This window comes from Uloborus diversus, chromosome 7 (assembly GCF_026930045.1).
Source record: "Uloborus diversus isolate 005 chromosome 7, Udiv.v.3.1, whole genome shotgun sequence".
Classification (NCBI taxonomy): domain Eukaryota; kingdom Metazoa; phylum Arthropoda; class Arachnida; order Araneae; family Uloboridae; genus Uloborus; species Uloborus diversus.
In genome coordinates this window covers 28,224,971-28,243,550 of record NC_072737.1, presented here as the reverse complement: position 1 = coordinate 28,243,550, position 18,580 = coordinate 28,224,971, and the positions used below count along the sequence as shown (strand labels likewise).

The 18,580-nt window shown below is 34.4% G+C and overlaps 1 protein-coding gene across 1 annotated transcript in view; it reads left to right on the top strand.

The window, feature by feature from the left end:
* The window catches only part of LOC129226352 (tyrosine-protein phosphatase 10D-like), a 77,264-nt gene that overhangs the window by 15,121 nt on the left and 43,563 nt on the right, over positions 1-18,580 (top strand). The window contains exons 7-14 of the mRNA XM_054860954.1: positions 2,086-2,254; positions 6,215-6,478; positions 7,335-7,478; positions 8,561-8,686; positions 10,762-10,904; positions 11,843-11,984; positions 14,289-14,567; positions 16,150-16,434. Coding sequence (XP_054716929.1) covers positions 2,086-2,254; positions 6,215-6,478; positions 7,335-7,478; positions 8,561-8,686; positions 10,762-10,904; positions 11,843-11,984; positions 14,289-14,567; positions 16,150-16,434 — 1,552 coding nt within the window. The remainder of the gene's footprint in view (positions 1-2,085; positions 2,255-6,214; positions 6,479-7,334; positions 7,479-8,560; positions 8,687-10,761; positions 10,905-11,842; positions 11,985-14,288; positions 14,568-16,149; positions 16,435-18,580) is intronic.

Here is an 18,580-nt window from a genome sequence, read left to right as displayed (position 1 = left end):
GCTGCAGGGAAAGAGATTATATAAACAACATGGGATAAGCATTTAAAAGTCTTGTCTACAAGCTTAACAAAACAAAAGACGGTATCATTTCGGATCCAAAAGCTAATATAAACGGTTTGCATTTATTTTTTATTGCATCAAGCGCTTTGTTTTTCCTCGAGTTTCATCGATTTTATTCAAAGATTGCTAAACAATTATTTTAAAATATTTTCTACGAACACTTTTGTGTTATAAAGTTATTGATACTTTTTGATTATTAATTTCTTCAAAATCAATTTTAATTTGCTACTTAAATATTTCATGAAGTTTTGTAATATTGTTTACCCATTCCAAAATATTAATTTTTACTAATGGGTATAGCAATATTTCATTGAAAATGATAAGTTTGCGAACACTTTTGGGAACTACTGTATAAATTATTATATTGAAAAAAAACATTAAATGTAGAGTGGAAGAAGAAAAAATATCAATACTTACTGGGGGATTGGTACATAGTATTTTTTTAAGAAAATAAAAATGCGGAATGAAACAAATTTGAACTATTAAACTAAAAAATACACTTCGTTTAACAGAATTATTTTTGTAAAATTCATGGAGAAGAATGAAAACATATAACCATGTAATATATTCCACGTTGAAATTAAAAGCTTCAAAATTCTATGCCATTTATAAAAGCGCTGTTTATCATCTGTGTTAGTTTAGCTACGGTGGAGTGTTTTTTTTTGTAAGTTTAAATTCGTACAAATTCTTTAGTCATGTTTGTAATTTTTTTAACGAAATAAAGGAAGTACGTTTTTGGAAATAAATGTCAACAAACCAATATTCTCTTTTTCAAAAAAAAAAAAATAAATAAATAAAAAATAACGCTAACTAAGCCTAACGTGGAGGTGACTCAAAGTTAACAACACACAGAATTCTAAACCTAATCGAACCGTTCGTTTTCAATTTTAATGTGTTTTAAATACAACAATAAACACAACACTAAACAAAAATGTAACAATACATAAAAGAAGGCACATTGCACATACAAATTTCAATAAATACTAACCTTTTTTATGAATCTTGTAGGATAATTTCCGTAAGATAATTTAACGAGCAAGTACAAGACTGAAACGAAAATTCCCAGAATGCACTGCAATATGACGAAATTGGGACGAAATAATTTCGTCAAAAATTTGAGATTTCTGGTTTCGTCAAATATCACGTGATTCGGTGACGAAAGGATCGTCGAAAATAACGAAATAGTGCTCGAGGATTGCCGAATCGTCAAAATTGAGCGTTTCATTTTTGACAGTGCACGTACGTAAATAAATGCATTTGAATTTCTGCATAAATTAGGATTGAAAAAATGTACCGTTTAGTAAAATTTTAAGCACTCTCAACATCAAAATTTCCGTGTTGTCCTGATAAAAATATTTCTGATAAAAATGATAACCCTGCCAACACAAAGTAGTTCCCGATGGGAACTCACGAGAGGTCACTGTAATAACCTTCCAAACATTTCGTTATTCGGCCAATTTTGTCGAAAGACTTGGCAAAATTATCATCACTCAGAGAAATTTGGAGTTCTATTCGGCAAAATTATCACCATTTGGCTAATTTTGAATTTCGATTCTGTAAAATGATCATCATTGGAAGAAATTTGGAGTTCTGTTTGGAAAAATGATCATCATTGGGAGAAATTTGGAGTTCTGTTTGGCAAAATGATCATCATTGGGAGAAATTTGGAGTTCTGTTTGGCAAAATTGTCATCATTGGGAGAAGTTTGGAGTTCTATTCGGCAAAATTATCGTCATTGGGAGAGATTTGTAATTCTATTCGACAAAATTATCATCATTCGGCAAAACTTGGAATTCGATTCGTCAAAATTATCATCATTGGGAGAAATTCGGATTTTCTATTCGGTAAATTGAGAATTTCCGCCCTCCCCTAAAAAAATAAGTTCAGGTTGCCCCTGTCCTGCCAAATTACTGATGGTTGTTTGACTTTGCCGCTTACCACTCGATCCAGACATATATTTTGTCGTTTCGGCATTATTATTATTATTATTTAGCATTTAAATTTAAAATTTAATTTTTTCCCCAGGTGAAATACAGTGATATGGAAGCTTTTAACAGCGGCGGAAGTCTTTTGGTTGTAAGAAACACAAGCATCAATTTGACGTCACTGCTTCCCGGAAGAAACTATTCCATCAGCGTTTCCGCAGTCAGCAAAAGAATATCCAGTGATCCCACTGTCATTTATCAAGCTACCAGTAAGTCGCACAGTTGACATGTCTCGACTTATCGTTTTTGAGACAATCGCACTGATCTACGGTTATTTTCCGGATACAGTTGGCTCTATGTTTAACGATGCTCTATTTAACGACTTTCTCTATTTAACGACGGCTTTTCACGGTCCCAGATAGTACACTATAATGTTAAAAGCATTCTATTTAAGGACGATTTCTACTTAAGGACGATTTTTTGTGGTCCCTTGAAAGTCGTTAAACAGAGAGCCAACTGTATTTTTAACGTTTTCCAATTCTTCACTTTTAGGATCAATATTTCCATTTTTAGCTGCCACATTATTGCGTGTTTTCAGAAAAAAACAAATTTGATTCCATCTTTTTCGATTCAAACTTGATTACCATCATCATTTAAAGATGAAATTATATAATTGTCCTTTTGGCTCTCTTAGTAGGAAAATTTGGAATAAAGTGAAATAGCGAGGAAAGTGAAATGGTAAAATATTTTCAGTTTGCAGCTCAACATAACTAGCAATAGTTTAACTATGTTCTTAAACATTTAGTTGAATCTAGTTAAAAAATAAATAACTCGAAAGCAGGGGCGGATTTATAGTCTGTTCAAGGGGGTGGCGGTTGAAAACCGTAAAAGCCATTCCTCCCCCGAAACCCGTTACGTAGGGGGCAGGGCGTCAATTCCCCCCCCCTTTATCCTGCTTTTTAAATATTAATGCCCCCCCTTTTGCCCCTTACGAACTTATCAGCCCCTTGAAGTGTCAAATCTCCCCTTTAGGGTTTATCATCCCCAGGGTTGGAAACCTCACCGTTCTAAGTCATAGCAATGTATAATTATACCAGTATAGTGTAGTCCATGTAAGAAAAAAGTTGGAAGATACATATAAAAACGTAAAAATCATTAAAGTTCAAAAAAAGGGGAAGGGCCAAGCTTAGGTTCAAATTAAGAAGTAGGTAACGCTGTCCATCCTCGACTACACTGTCTAAACTTAATTTAAAGTCAGTTTGTGGAATGTACTTGATTGAAATTAGTAGCGATTGCTAGTAATTCCTCCTAGTTCTGTATTATTGGTTTTAGAAAATGACGGTTACGATGGGGGCGGTCGCCCCCACCGCCCCCTTAGTAAATCCGCCACTGCTCGAAAGATCAAGGGATATAATAATACGAGTCATTTCCAAAACTTGATACACATGTTGTAATATTTTATAGTTCAGCAAAAAAAAAAAATGGTTATGATGAAATGATGCAGATTTTGGAGCGATTGGTTCCAAAATTGAATCAGCATTTGTACTGTCTGCGGTCTACCACCAATGGATCATTTTTTGTCTGCATCCGTCCTCCGCATCTTGGAATAAGAAGTCACATGTTAGCGGGGGAAAAAAGTTCGATTGCTACGCACCCTGGGAGAAAATGGTGCCAAAAACTGTTCAGTGCTATTTACCATCGGGGTACTGGTACATAATGCGTACCAAATTTCGTTTGATTCTATGCAGTTTCTGAGCTTGAGCGGACAGACACACACACGCGGGGAGGAGGGTTCAAAATTTACTCATCGCACCTCCAAACGTGCTGCTTCTGCATGACCCATTACGTGAAGGAAGAGGAATAAGAAAAATATAAAACTGACTACAATTATCGGCTTTGAGTTTAAATAAATATTTCCCACTGTTTGCTTTTCTTTTGAAATACGGATCTGTTAGTTACAGTAGATGTAATACGTAGTATAGCGTCCATTGATTGTGTTAGACGTTTTTGAGTAATGGATTGGATTAAAGAACCTATCTGTAAGGTAGATTCGGCTTATGATTAGGCTTGCAAGATGTCTGAAATGTTCAACCGGGACACTGGAATCCCCCTCCCCCCGTCGCGAGTATTCAAAAGGGAACCAGGGGTGACGGTGGACTTAAGTACCCCCCCCCCTAAAAACTTTTGAACTATGCTAACAGAAACTATCGAAAATAAACATTTTAAAAGTTTATTTTTTAAATAATTTTCAGCTTTAGAATGTGTTGTCAGCCCAAAGTTTTTGGAAATTTTGGATCACAAATACCGCTGAAGAGAATACACCTCTGGCTGATTTTTAGCGTATTTTAGAGGGTAGTTCATTCTCAGTGCTATGAATAAATACTAATAATGAGCCTAAACCAAGGGTAATGGCACAAGCGAATAAATTTAAACATTTTTTTTCTTACATGTTAATGTTTTGGTCATCTAATCAAGTTTATCTTTTTCCGGGACCTGAAATAAACCTGCTGGGACAGCGGGATTTAGCCTGAAATCCGGGACTGTCCTGGTCAAGCTGGGACGTCTGGCAAGCCTACTTGTGATGCGTATTGAGTTTCTTCCTGTGCATCGGTACATATGCCGCATTTGAATAAGACGATCAATTAACCCAGGCTCATCCAAGCGCGAATCTAGAAAGGTGTCATTAGGATCATGAACCTGCTTTCAGTGACAGAAGATAGCCTAGAGTCCCGCTTTAGAAATTAATGCTTCTAAAAATACGCCTCAGACCTTCTATTTGTTCTCCAAAATGACACTTATGACCCCTCCCTTCCAGAATTGACCTTCTCTAAAACCAGATGCTGTATCCGCTCTTGGATTCACCGGACACTTAAGCGTGATTCAGACATCGTCCGCACATCACGTTCGCCACGTAATAAAGCGGACAGACGTACATTTTCCGAAATGGGAGAAGCATTCATACATTGTGAACGCGGGTAAAGCACATATCTGTACTCTCACTCAACAGAGAGAGCGCGCTCATCTCGTAGAGACCAATGAAATGCAACTCAAATCTCTACGGAAGTCAGATATCTAGCTTCTCGTCTCGTTGACGGGTCTCGTACAATACGGCTTGCTGTCATGGTAACGCCGATGGAAAACTGGTTTTAGGGTGAAAAAAGCGGAGCTCACGTGCCGTACAGACGCAGTCTGAATTTTGCTTTACTAGAAGCACTCTAATAACCAGAAGTCATTCATATCGTATCCACAGTAACCGCATTTCGAGATCCTTTGATCTGACAGTATTAGTATTTTTGACCAATCAAAAGTCAGCAGCTTGAATCAAAGTTGAAAGAGCTTGTGCGGCATTCGTATGCTCAAGTACGTAACAACGGGACCCTAACCACTGACATGATTAACCATCGTGCAATCAACCGCTCGTGTTCACCGGTCGTCCTATTCGAAAACTAACGTATTCATTGATTGAGAAATTGTATCCTGTGTTCCAAAGTATGTTTCTGAAATTCGTAGTTAGAGTATAATTTCGTTCTCCAACGCTGTACTTGTTTGAAGATCGTTTTATTCTACATTTTTACTTCCTTTTACAAAAAAGGAAGCATTGTATTCGCGAAAAAATTTTCACTCAAAAATCAACCTTAATTTCACTTTTGCTCACCCCTGAATGAATGTTGAGTTTTTTTTGTTTGTTTTTTTTTTTTCGACCCGACCACACGTGCATATATACCTAAGAACGTATAGACGCCAGAAATATCCATTTTGACGATTCCCAAGTTAATTACAACGACATGTATCTGCGTATGTGCGTATGTATGTCGCAGAACTCAAGAACGGTATGTCCTAGGAAGTTGAAATTCGGTACGTAGACTCCTAGTGGGGTCTAGTTGTGCACCTCTCCTTTAGATTGCATTCGTGTGTTTCTAAAGGGGTCTTTTGCTCCTTTTTGGCGGGAAATCATTGTTAATTTCGATGCAAACCCAAGTGGTGTTATAATTTGGCGGACATATGACGATGTATCGCCAGTTTTTTTTTTCGCCAACTTGGCGACAAATTTGGCGGATTTTTTTTTAAATCTGGTTTTATTTGGGCCACTGTTGGTGATATTTAGAGAGTTAACTATTGAATCACACTGAAATTACCAACAATGGGGAAATAACATTAAATTGGTGTAAAAGGAAGAAATGTGATGCACACATCAGTTCGTCTTAATAGTGCCGTTATTATTATTTCAGAACCGTCTGCTCCAGTAATTGAACTGCTACAGCCTGGACCCAGCGGAGGATGGAATCTGAGTTGGAAATCAGACGTCACCAGCCGTCAAGACCAATATTCCGTCATGTACATTCGAAACGATACGCGATACCTCCAAGAAAAATTGACGAAGCACAACTTTTTGATCATTTCGGACCTGTATCCTGGAGCTGGATACGAGATCAAAGTCTACGCAATCAGTTTTGGTTTATGGAGCGAGCCACATTCTTACTTCCAAATAATACGTAAGTCAGAGAATAGAAGAGAGAAATATGTCCTTAAGATTGCTGTCAATAACTTTAAATTGGTTAAATAAATATGTAGTCCGATTGTCCTTTGACAGATTACTTTTAAGCATAACAATTTTAAGCTAGCCATTGTAAACTATACCGATCATCCAATATGTATCATTAATCCTTTTCTTTTATAAACTGTATTATCTGTAAAAAAGATAGGTATAGTTTATTAATGCAATGGATGTAAATTTGGCCAATAATTTAAATTTGCAGGGTTGCCAAATGCTCCCCATTTTGCGGAGTTGCTCCACAAAAATAGCGAAACTCCACAGAAGTTATTCTGCTCCGTATTTCCCGCTTAGTCTTTATTTTGACCAGGAATACCAAAAAAATTTTATTATAAAATTAAATTTATTTTTTATTTATTTTGCTAGTTTATTAGGCATATAAATATGAAGATTAAACCTTTTTTCTCAAAGCATGACATAGTGTTTAAAGTTATAGGGTTAAAGTGGTTTAGGTTTTAAAAATAATTATTCTTATGCTAGTGCTTAAAATGATTTATCAAAGCTCAAAAACAATTTTAGATAAGAGGTTTTTTTTTTTTTATTGCTTTTTACACAAAATCTCGAGCTGCTCCGCATAATTTCAGAATGCTCCTCAAAGTCACAGCAGATGCTCCACAAATTGTTTCTCCAAGGTTGGCAACCCTGCATTTGTGGAAAAGAGTTTTTACGCGCCTTTTTCTATTAACTTTTTTCAGTAGAGAATTTTTGTTTGAGAGAGGTTTTCCATGTGCAAGATATTTAAAAACTGAAACATATATACCAGCAAAGGGATAACACTGTATTAACTTTGGTTTCAGCTCCAATGGCACCTCAAGGACTTCAAGTTGTAAAAGCAAGCAGCACCAACATGATACTTTTATGGAGCGCTCCATCTGGTTCATTGTATGACCACTATAATGTTCGATATCAACTCACGGGAGCTACTTTCTGGCGAGAAATGGGTAAATAATTTTTCTTATACTTCTTATATAGACCTCATGGGTACCCTAAAAGATAGGGCATCGTAATAGATGTTTTAATCCATCATTAGAAAAGCAAACATTCATGTATGCAATGAAAGGTAATTAAAAAGCAGTGATAATAAATCTTTTCATTTAAACAATAATATCAATTCAATTTTGTGCTGGCGTTTCTTTTTTTTTTCTTCAAATGAGTTAAGGCACTCTTTAAAGGTATATTTAAAAATTAAGCGCCATTTGTTCGTGGTCGGACTATATCCAAAAATTGGTGGTTGAAAATGTATTAGCTGTATGTTATTCCATGTACTTGTAATCTTTATGTTCATTTAAAACAAACTTGAAATTTGATTTTCGAAATCAAGCAGAGAGGGCATTAAAAATCTACGCTGAAAACATTTCGGACTATTTCTCAGGAAGTCGGATGTTAACCAGTTTCCTGTGTCGTATGTCATGTGTAGTTTGTTTTACGTAACTGGGAAATGAACTGTATGCACTATAGTATGCTTGCTACTTTCATTCAAATTTTATTTCACATTATTTTAGCAAAAATTACGATCTATGCCTAAGTATCGTGTGAAAATATATTTGGTAATCATTAGTTTTTGGTGTGTTTTCGAATACATTTAGCAGAGTAGTAGTCAGATTGGATAGTTTACTTGGAATTAAATAATGCAAAATTAAAAATATGAATTATGCTCACATATTTTATTTACTTATGGCCATTGAATTCGATAGATATATTGTACAACTAAACGTTAAATTCTAGTATTTTTTATTATTGTGCCGTATTAGGATCTAACTTTATTGTTATGTTAAGTATTCGGAAAAATAGTGATTATTTATGCGTCGAAAAGTTAACCATGATCCAGAATTTAGACTCTAATTGTGTTTCGCTATTTCGTTTAAAACAATATTTCGTACATCGTGAGGATATCAACGATGAAATGCAGTCTTGACTGTCTGAACTGTCTACTTGAAATAATGGGAAATTATGAGTAAAATTATATTTTCAATAGCTGTAGCCCTGAGATATATGTTATTGTTGTCATGGATTTTAATTATAGGAACTGTGAATACAACATCTTGTGAAATAAAGGACTTAGTGCCCGGAGAAAAGTACGCCGTTCAAGTGACGTCTGTTAGCAAAAAGGTGGAGAGTTTGGAAGCCGAGGAAATTACCCAAACTATGTGTAAGTATTCGCTTGATTATTTCTGTACTTGAACGAAAACAATCAAGGTCAAAAATATCAGTTTTCCAGAAAGTCATTTTAAAGCTTTTAAATTTTTTTTCTGGCCCTACATGTGTTTTACCCCCGAACGCAAGGACACTTTGATCAGTTTAAAGAAATTATTGTCTCATGCAACGTACGAAATGTACAAGTCATTTTAAATAATTTTAATTGTTCTTGAATTTCGAGTGACATTTCTTGTTATAGCTCTAAATAAAAATACTGATTGTTGAAAAGAAAAGATAATTGTCTTTAAGAGATAATTGAGGTAGTGAGAAGCAAAGGGATGCGAGTGGCAAAATTAAAAATTTGGAGATAACCAGTACACATGGTAGGTGAACCTCTCCTCTGTCTTGGGGAAAGAGATTGTAGTGGTAGCCCTGGTAGTTGCTGCTGTACAGCATGATTTAGAAAAAAAATTCGATGAAAGCCTACCTAGGATCTGATTTTTAAACGCGTTTTACTCGAGACTTAAAATAGTCCACTTGAATCCCTTTGCTTCTCACTGCCTCAATTGTCTCATGCTGTATTAGGAATGCACATTTAATTACAAATTATTTTAATTATACTTGAATTACAAGTTGTTTGACATTGCTTGTTATAGCTCTAGATAAAAATACTCATTGTAGGAAAAAAAAATAAAGATTACACGAGTTAGGTAAATGATTAAGATATGGATGCCTCAATTGCCAAATCGATTAACTCCATTAAAAAAAAATCCTCATTTCTGCTTTAATAGTGCTTTATCAATGCTTAGCATGTGAATTTATATTAAAGTTTTGGTTCAGTACATTTCTGACCATGTGATGGCAGAAAATGTAACATGAGAGCTATTCACTCCTATGGATAACAGGAGTCCCTTCTTAACTTTTCTGGACTTTTTGTTTTATGGAGTTAATCGATTTGGGAAGTGAGGCATCCATATAACTCCATACTCGGGCACTGCATCGCGTTGTTTGTTGTTGCACCGAAAAATTTATTACTTCGTGAACCGGATTCTATTTTAAATTAAATTTGCACAAATCTGGCATTTTTTTTTTTTTTTTTTTTGTAAGGTACAGATTTTTATTCAAGGTGCAAGCCATCGAGTTCGAAACTGCAACTGTAAAGACGTAGTTGAACTTTCATGCTATAAATTTAACTTGTCCGATGAAGAAAATCATCGACATTATAAATTTAAGAACCATTTCGGCCAATATTGAAAGCTGAAAGCTCGGGAAACTTTATGTGAATAAATTTCTAAAACATAAGTAGTGATTTCTTAAATTACACCTGTTAATCCGAAGTTCGGCCAACTCAAGACCCGAAAATCGGCCTTCGGAAAAACGTCAGGATCCGGAATTTGGAAGCTGACGTTACTATTATTATATTTTGAAGTTAAAAAAACTACAACTTTTAGGCTTAAAAAAATGTTTTAAAAGATGTGTAAGTTTTTTTTTTTTTTCTCACAAATGGTAATAACTATTCCTTGCAGCAGGTAAAGATTTAAGAAATTCAGAGGAAAATCGGGAATGTTTTACCGCATTTTTTGGGAAATAACAAGTTTCAAAAGGAGAAAAATGAAATTATCGTTTATCAAAAATGAACTTTTTATGCTCGTGTATGAAAAAGTTTCGTTTTTGCAATCGTTATTTGTGTAAAGTGTAAACAAAAAACCCCACGACTGCGATTCTATCGCAACTCCAGATTGGGGAAAACATGATTTGAATTCAAGATGTCAAATTTCAAATTCTCTTTTTTATTATTACTATTCAGTTATTTATGTTTTAGCACAAAGGTTCATCTACAACTGATACCTTTTCTGAAAGCTTATTGATGTGCATTTTTGTTTTGTAAGTGATAGAGTGGTGTCTTTTTTTTTTTTTTTCATTGTTAGTATTTCTTAATTTCAACATTTGAGAGTGAATCGTTTTGTACTTATCTTTCGGAGAGAAGCGGTTGCGTATTATGATTCTCTGATCTTAATTCTCTTCCGTACATTTGATGTAATAGTTATAAATGAATAAACTTCAAAAAGTGTCATTCTTATTTTGCAGATCCGAAACCAATAAAGAAAGTTAAAGAGATTTTGGATTCCAACAACATTACGTTTGAATGGGAAGTTCCTCAAGGACATAGGGATTATTATATCATATTTTATAACCCCATTGATGATCCCAAGAACCAAAAGTCTCACCAGGTGAGTGTTCGAAGTATATCAGTACCATTAAAATGCTCATTCCCAAAATGGTATTTGCTACTAAAATTGTTGATGGCTTTTTCTTTTGCCATCCAATTTCATATAGATGCTTGTAAGAAAAATAATCTTTGATTGTAAAATATAAAGGATTGCAAAAGTGTACTACCAGTAATATTTTGTGCAATTTCTGAAACTTCACTGCATAATTTTGATAGGTTTATCTCTCGTAAGTTTTGCGTGAAGTTGACAATTTTTAAAGTACTTTTCTTGATCCATGTAGGCAACGAAAACAATTACTGAAACTTTAGGGTTTACAATTTTACTTGGGAAGTTTTTATAATTTTCAAAAATAGTATAAGTGCATCAAACCTAAACCGTTTTAAATGATGACACAAAACTAATTTGCAGCAAGGTTTCAAGTTGCTGGTAAGCGTGCAACATTGTTTAACTGTTGAATAATCTTTTACATTTGATCCCTTTAGTGGATTAACACGAGTACTACCCGATCGATATGTTTTAAGAAAATCAATTTTGAAATTAAATTAGGCGAAATAATTGTTTCAGAGATTTCCAACACATATATATATATATATATATATATATATATATATATATATATATATATATATATATATATATATATATATGTATATATATATAAATGTATATATATATATGTATATATATATATATATATATATATATATATATATATATATATATATATATATATATATATATATATATATATACATATATATATGCATATTTTTAATATTAATAAACATTTTTTACCGAAGTCTTCATATTTGAAGTTTTTTGTTACATTTTTATAAACAAATTTCTTTAATGAATTTTAGGAACTTTCTTTAGACATTTAGTAATTACACTACCTTAAGTGTGCTCTAAATATTGTAATGATGGTCTTTCTTTCCTAGGTTGCTGCGAATAGTACAAAGCCAATGGAGAATATGAGCGTCATCATTGGTGAACTTAAACCTGGGGAATTGTATACCTTCCGTTTCTTTGCTGTTAGTCACAATATGCGAAGCGAAGGGGTCACAGTACAAACCCGAACAAGTACGTTCACATTATGATAAATGGTTTTGAGTAATAAGTTCCATTTGTTCTTTTTTTGCACATATTTCCGTCGAAAAAAACGGTAACATTTGCCGATTTGGTCCCATTAAATACTTTTAAAACGCTTCACTACAAAAAGTCCGTGGAAATACTGAAAACTTAATGTGTTACTATATGAATTAAAATACTTTTGCGCGATTGATAAAATTAACTATTGCATTCCATTGAAAAAAGTAGCAAAGTATCTCTTATTCAAGTAGACCGCATCTGCTTGGTGTCGGCCGTCGGTATTAGATAACAAACTTGACGATATCTCGCTAACTTTGTCAACATTTTGCCAAATTTTGGTGCAAACTCGGATAATATCCCGTTCCAGGACTTATTTGGCTATCATTCAAAAAATCGCCAAATTTTCCTGTTTTCGATATTTTCTCAAAGGTTACCCTGAAATTAATACCAACAAAACACATTATCTTAAAACAGATTAATTAACAAAATTTTTGTGACATGTTATCTGCCCATCAGGAATAAATGTATTTAGAAAATATTTGAAATCCCCCTTTTTTAAACATAATTGAGTTATTTGTTGGTTTTATTTCGTTAGTATTGGTATGATTTCGATAATTGAGAATAAGGTAATCTGGTAATCTTAATTTATTGGTGTTCAATGTTTGGAACAATGCCTAAGCCCAAGGAACTTTCTGTTTTACACACCTAAGCAAAGAGTACAGTGTTAAAACAACGGGTTGCATTTGGCACCTTTCAATGGTGAAAATCTTGTTCACCAGCGGCACCCTATACGGCGCCGAAATCGCACCCTTAACCCGGGTAAAAAACTGGCACCCATAAATATTCAACTAAATTGCAATCATGGAAAAATAAAATCGTTTCATAAACGTTCAAAATTTTGATCAAGAGTAACATATTAATACGTACGTATATGTGAGTTGGCATTTGAATATCCGTATAGAAGATAAATGAGAAGATTAAAAGCCAAAACAAATTTTAACGTTAACGCTCCTTTCGTTCTTAGTGGAGTGACGAAAAAAGCTCACTCATTCGCTTCAAGCAATAACGCCGCCGCCGACTAAAGATATTAGCTTAGACACGACATAATGAATTAAAAAAAATATATATATATCTAAACGGAGAAGGAATTTCTTTTTTAAAACCGGTTTTTTTTTTTTCTTTTCTTTTCATGCTCTTCTGTTTTGTTTATACGCAACAGCGTTAGATTTCCCGTTCACTTACTGATTGCGTCACAGTGTTAACAACAAATCTCTTAGTTAAAAATCCACAAGGTCCCTGACAAGACAAACAAGTAAAACCACATATTCAAAATTAATAGAATTAACTTTTCAAATATCATCTAATTTCAGCGTTTTTCTTATTAAATGTTACTTATCCAGTGCTGAGAGATATTTTTAATTTAAATTTATGCATGATAGAAATAGCTAGACATGTACATAACGGCAAACTGAATGAAGAATAAACGTACTTCGAAACACTTCTAAATATAAAATAAATAAATACCTTTGTGCTGAACAGTAAAGTAAGACAAACAACGTTAAAAAAAGCACAAATTTGCCAATTACAGCAGACACGTGTTTCGGCGTTACAGGGAACGCCTTTTTCAATGCAAAAAGTAATGAGCTTATGGATGAAAAGACATCCTTTTGTCGGATGTCTTTCCATCCATAAGCTCATTACTTTTTGCATTGGCAAATTTGTGCTTTTTTTAACGTTGTTTGTCTTACTTTACTTCTAAATATGTTCGAAAGCCTTAAAAGCTACACTATGATCAAATGCCTGTACTTACCCGAGATTTTGAAGAGTTATCGCAGAAGTTTTCCCTTTTTATCCAATTTCGTACTTCATTCAATGTGAAAGCGCATCTGCATCGTAGTTACTTCCTTCGTCCGCCATTGATTGTGGTTGAACGGTGTCAGAACGCATGCGCCAACGTATCACCCTTGCTTTTAGGAGGTCTGTCTTCACATTTATTTGCGTCATTTACCTTGATTACATTTCATATCCTCCATTGCACCCTGTGGCACCGTGTTTTCACCCCAAGGTGCCAAATGGATTTCTAGAGGCACCCGTAGTTTTGGCAGTGTATTGAAATTTCTTAGTTGCATAGAATTACCATAATTCAATAAAGTGAAGGATTTCCAATCTAAAATTGAAATCACCAAAAAAATTTACGACTTCGTTAATTTCCCATTAATTGAAATGTTCCCCTTATTATTATTGTTGTTATTTCTGTGGAAATTATTTGCTGATTTATTCATTTATTTCTTTTAGAGCCTGTCATCGATTCTGTCATCAATGTCGTCATCGACGAACACAGCACCAAGACGCTTGGGATCAAATACACGCCAACTCCTCGACGGACCGTCGTATTCGACCGCTACCGTTTCAAACTGAATGACGAATCGATTCCAGTACAAGAAAAACTGTTCAACGACACCAACCGATTGGTCATCTTCGACAATTTAGTGCCAGGGAAGCTGTACGACATTACCATATGGACGGTGAGCGGAGGGGTTAACAGTGTGCCGATTCAACGTCAAACCAGATTATGTAAGCACATTAGGTTTTGTCTAGAATTATTTGTAATATACTGTCTGCGTTGTACAGTGCTACACGGTCTACCCATAGGTCTAGTATAACTAGATTCACAACTCCGTAACTGTAGCCGCTGGCCGCCGTTGAACGTGTGAATCTAGAAATAAATAGACAAAAGCGTGGCCTATGAGGATGCAACCACAGATCTGGACTGGATGCAGCGGCAAAAGTTGTTTGCGCGCATGCGCTTTTCGGACGCTTCCCCGTCTACAAGGTTCGTCTCGCTTTGCCCACGGGAGCGGTTTCTCGTTGTGTATCTAATAAATACTACATCTATGGGTCTACTTCCAAAATAAAAGTCATCCTACATTTTCCCCTTCCTTCAGGAGATTGGATTTTTGACTCTTATTTAGTCTTCGTTCTTATGGCTCTGTTTTTGTGTTGTCTTTGTTTTGTTAAGATTTTTCATTTTTCTCAAAATTGTTTGTCAGTTATTCCTTTCGGCCCATCTTTCAAAATTTACAGCTTCGTTTATGTGTTTTTGGAAAAGTTTTAAAAATTCTAGAAGTTTTATGTTTTTTGCTCCTTAATAAAACTCAATTTTTTGGTTCTTTTTCCACTACATAAAACAATCGTTAGGCCTAATCGTATAGCCTATTAAGGCTCTTGCGCCAAAAAACACAATCAAACCAACCAACCAAAATAAAAGTTGTGTCAAGTGAAGCATGCCAAATTGTTCAAAGATCCGACGTGAACTGTGTATTTGTGTAAGGAACATACAAACACATATAAACAACTATCCATTTTAGTACGCAACGTGTCCCTGTTTAACTTACAAAACATCTATTTTCACAACTGTTAGTCCAAGATGTATATTTTCCATTGCAAAAAGGGTTGAATTAAGATAAGATATTGAAACTTACTTTAAAGGATCAACGGAAAGCGATATCGTGCCAGAAAAGACAACCACGAAATCACACATTCTGATCCAAAATGGTGAATGTGTCGACTTATCTACATAGTGGCTCAATGGGATCGTTTCCGAAATTTTAAAAGTATTTTTTTCTGAAAAAACATGCTTAAAAACATCGGTTTTGACCATTTTTTAAATAATTTGACAAACTTTAATATTTTTTAACAATTATTTTAATCGGTGCGCAGATTCAATTTAATTTTTTACGCGTCTGTACATGACATCACAAGTGCTGAAATGCCACATTCACTGATGCCATTAGAGTAGAGCGCAATATTTCATTCGCTTCCTGATTACCATATCGGGGAAACGCGGTAGATAGCAAACGTAAGCATTCAGCGCTGCAGTGGAATAACGCGCCAAAGTTCATCACTTGTGACATCATGAAGACCACATCTTGTTTGAAAAATCGGGCAGTTTAAAAAATGAATTAAAAATTTAATGTTTTGGAAATAAAAGTTTTTCCTTGCTCAATGTTTTTTTTTTTTTTTTTTTTTTTTGCTTATTCTATCAACTTATCAACTTCAGTGACTAAAAGTAGTACTTCTGACTGATGGAAGCAATCCCATTTAGTTCCAGTAATTTTATTTGGAAAACAGATAACAAAATGATTTTTTCCCCCAGATCCGGAACCAATAACAAAGATCACTCCTATTTCCGTAACGGACACGGAAATTGCACTGAAATGGGAGCGACCGCCAGGAGAAATGGATGGCTACGAAATCGAATATCAGGATCCCTTGGGCTACCATTTGATAAAAAACATGAGCTTGAGCGAAACGAACACATTCCGAAATCTGAAGCCACATCATAACTACACATTCCAGGTGTCTGTAGTGAGCGGTTACGGCACCGCCACTACGCGGCGCAGCAGTCTGGTTTCTCAAACGTTCCACACTCTAGAATCTGGTAAGTAAAATTTCATTAAACGATCAAAATAGTATGAATTATTTATCATCATATAAATGATAGCCGGTGCTCGAGTAACCCGCGAGTTTCAACAATGAAACTCGCGCCACGGCATGATAATTTGATAATGTGTTTTGGTAATGTTTGACATTCAGGGAAAGGCTTTATTGTGACAAAGCTGAACTCGATCCGGTAACTTAACTGTTTTACTGGTAAGACTGTGTCATTTCAGGGAATGGAGAAATGAAGAAAATGGTCAACAATGAATGCTATCTACTGGAGTTTAGGGTTCATTCACTGGAGTTGGGGTTATAATTTCAACTATCAAAATATCACCAAACAGGCAATGGCTTCGTTCAAATGTAGGAGCAGTTTTCACCCGCCATATCTTAACCAGCGACTTTCTAGTTATAAAGAACTAGCAATACCCGCAGAGCGATGCCCGTGCTAAAAATTTAATGGAAGTCCGTTGAATAAAAAAAATTGACGCCCCCTCTCCCTCTGATGTGAAATGATCGTTTTCTTTTACACACCTTTTCAAAAAAAAAAAAGAAACTATTTAAGCTTCTTTGGAATTTAAAACTTTTCGTCAAATCATTAAATTAGATTTACAGTTGCGTTAAACTCTATTTAGCGAGTGAAGCAGTTTTTACTGTAATTTAAAATATTTCGCCAAATAAACAAAAAAAAAAGACATCAAATAATATCTTTCAAATGTAAAAATAATTCCGCAGCTTTATTGTTTATCGCCAAACTTGCCAGCAACCACGCTATCATAATCCATCCGTCTAGCGAAAAAAAAAAAAACATCCCGTGGAGCATTCAAAAATCATCGTCAGAAAAAAAGAAGAAAATGTCGTACATTTCACTCGGATAAAAACAAATCAAAAGTTTCTTTTCTTTCAAAACAAATCGCCAAAACAATGAATTACATTAACGATTGCCTTAAAACAATAATCATAAACTGAACTGTTTAGCGCCTAACGCGCCAAGCGACCACGCTACCGGAACCCAGCCCTTTTGCGAGTGAAGCGGATATTTTTTCTTTGGCAATAATAAATGTTTCGCCAAACAAACAAAAAGGTATAAAATCACATTAACAGTAACTTTCAAATCTTTATATATTAAGAGCTGCGTTGCACGGCTTTGCCCGGTCTACCTTGAGAACAAAAATTGTGTCAAGTGACATATATTCAACAATTAATTAAATGAATAACTTAATAACTTAAAGAATAACCTAAATAAAAGAAAAAAACACCATGCAAAATTACCCTTCCAAACAATGACGACAGATATTAAAATACTTTTAAGAAATTAAAATGCGAAAGCTGGAATTTAAAAGCGTAACCATGGAAACATGAAATAAAATAAGTCTAATAAATTAGATGCGCAGTAAGGAAATAAACAATGAATTAAAAAAGCGTAACCATGGAAACGCGAAAATAAAATGATTGACAACCTGAATCAAAATGACACATTACGAAATTGATTTAAAAACGCTTGTAACTTTTTTTCCTTTGAAGATAGGAGCTAATTTTTTCGACCGAAGGTCGAGAGAGATCTGGAGTAAAAAATCTCGCTTTTTCCAATGCTGTCAAAAAGAAAACTGTGGAACAGTTCCTTTACTTTTTATTGATAGATTTAATGAAGGAAGTAGTGCTTAAATTTCAGCTTAGCCTAAAAAAGTTCGAGCTAAAAATGCAAATTACTTCCGCTGTAATTAAGTTAGAGCATTGGAATAAATTGTTTAGTACGCAGAAAATTCTACCCTTTTTAACGATATATAATATTAATATGTGCAAGTAATTTTTCATCCCTTTAATAGCAAATAATAGGCAATTTACGTAAATTTGGGCCTAAATTTGAATAAAAAAAAGAACTATTTATCGGATTTTTTTCAATTATAGCCTATGTTTCTCAGTAAGAAAGCACCTTTCGTATAGTGAAAGAATTTTTCAAATAGGTGCAGTGGTTCCGAAGATTACCTCGAACATATAAACACACAAAAATCCGCCCACTCTCTTTATAATATTAGTAAATATTAACATAAAGATAATGATTAACATAAGATAACAACAACAATGTACGAATTAGCATGAAATATATTGTTAGTTTCAAAGAAACATTCAATTTCAATCAAGCCCTA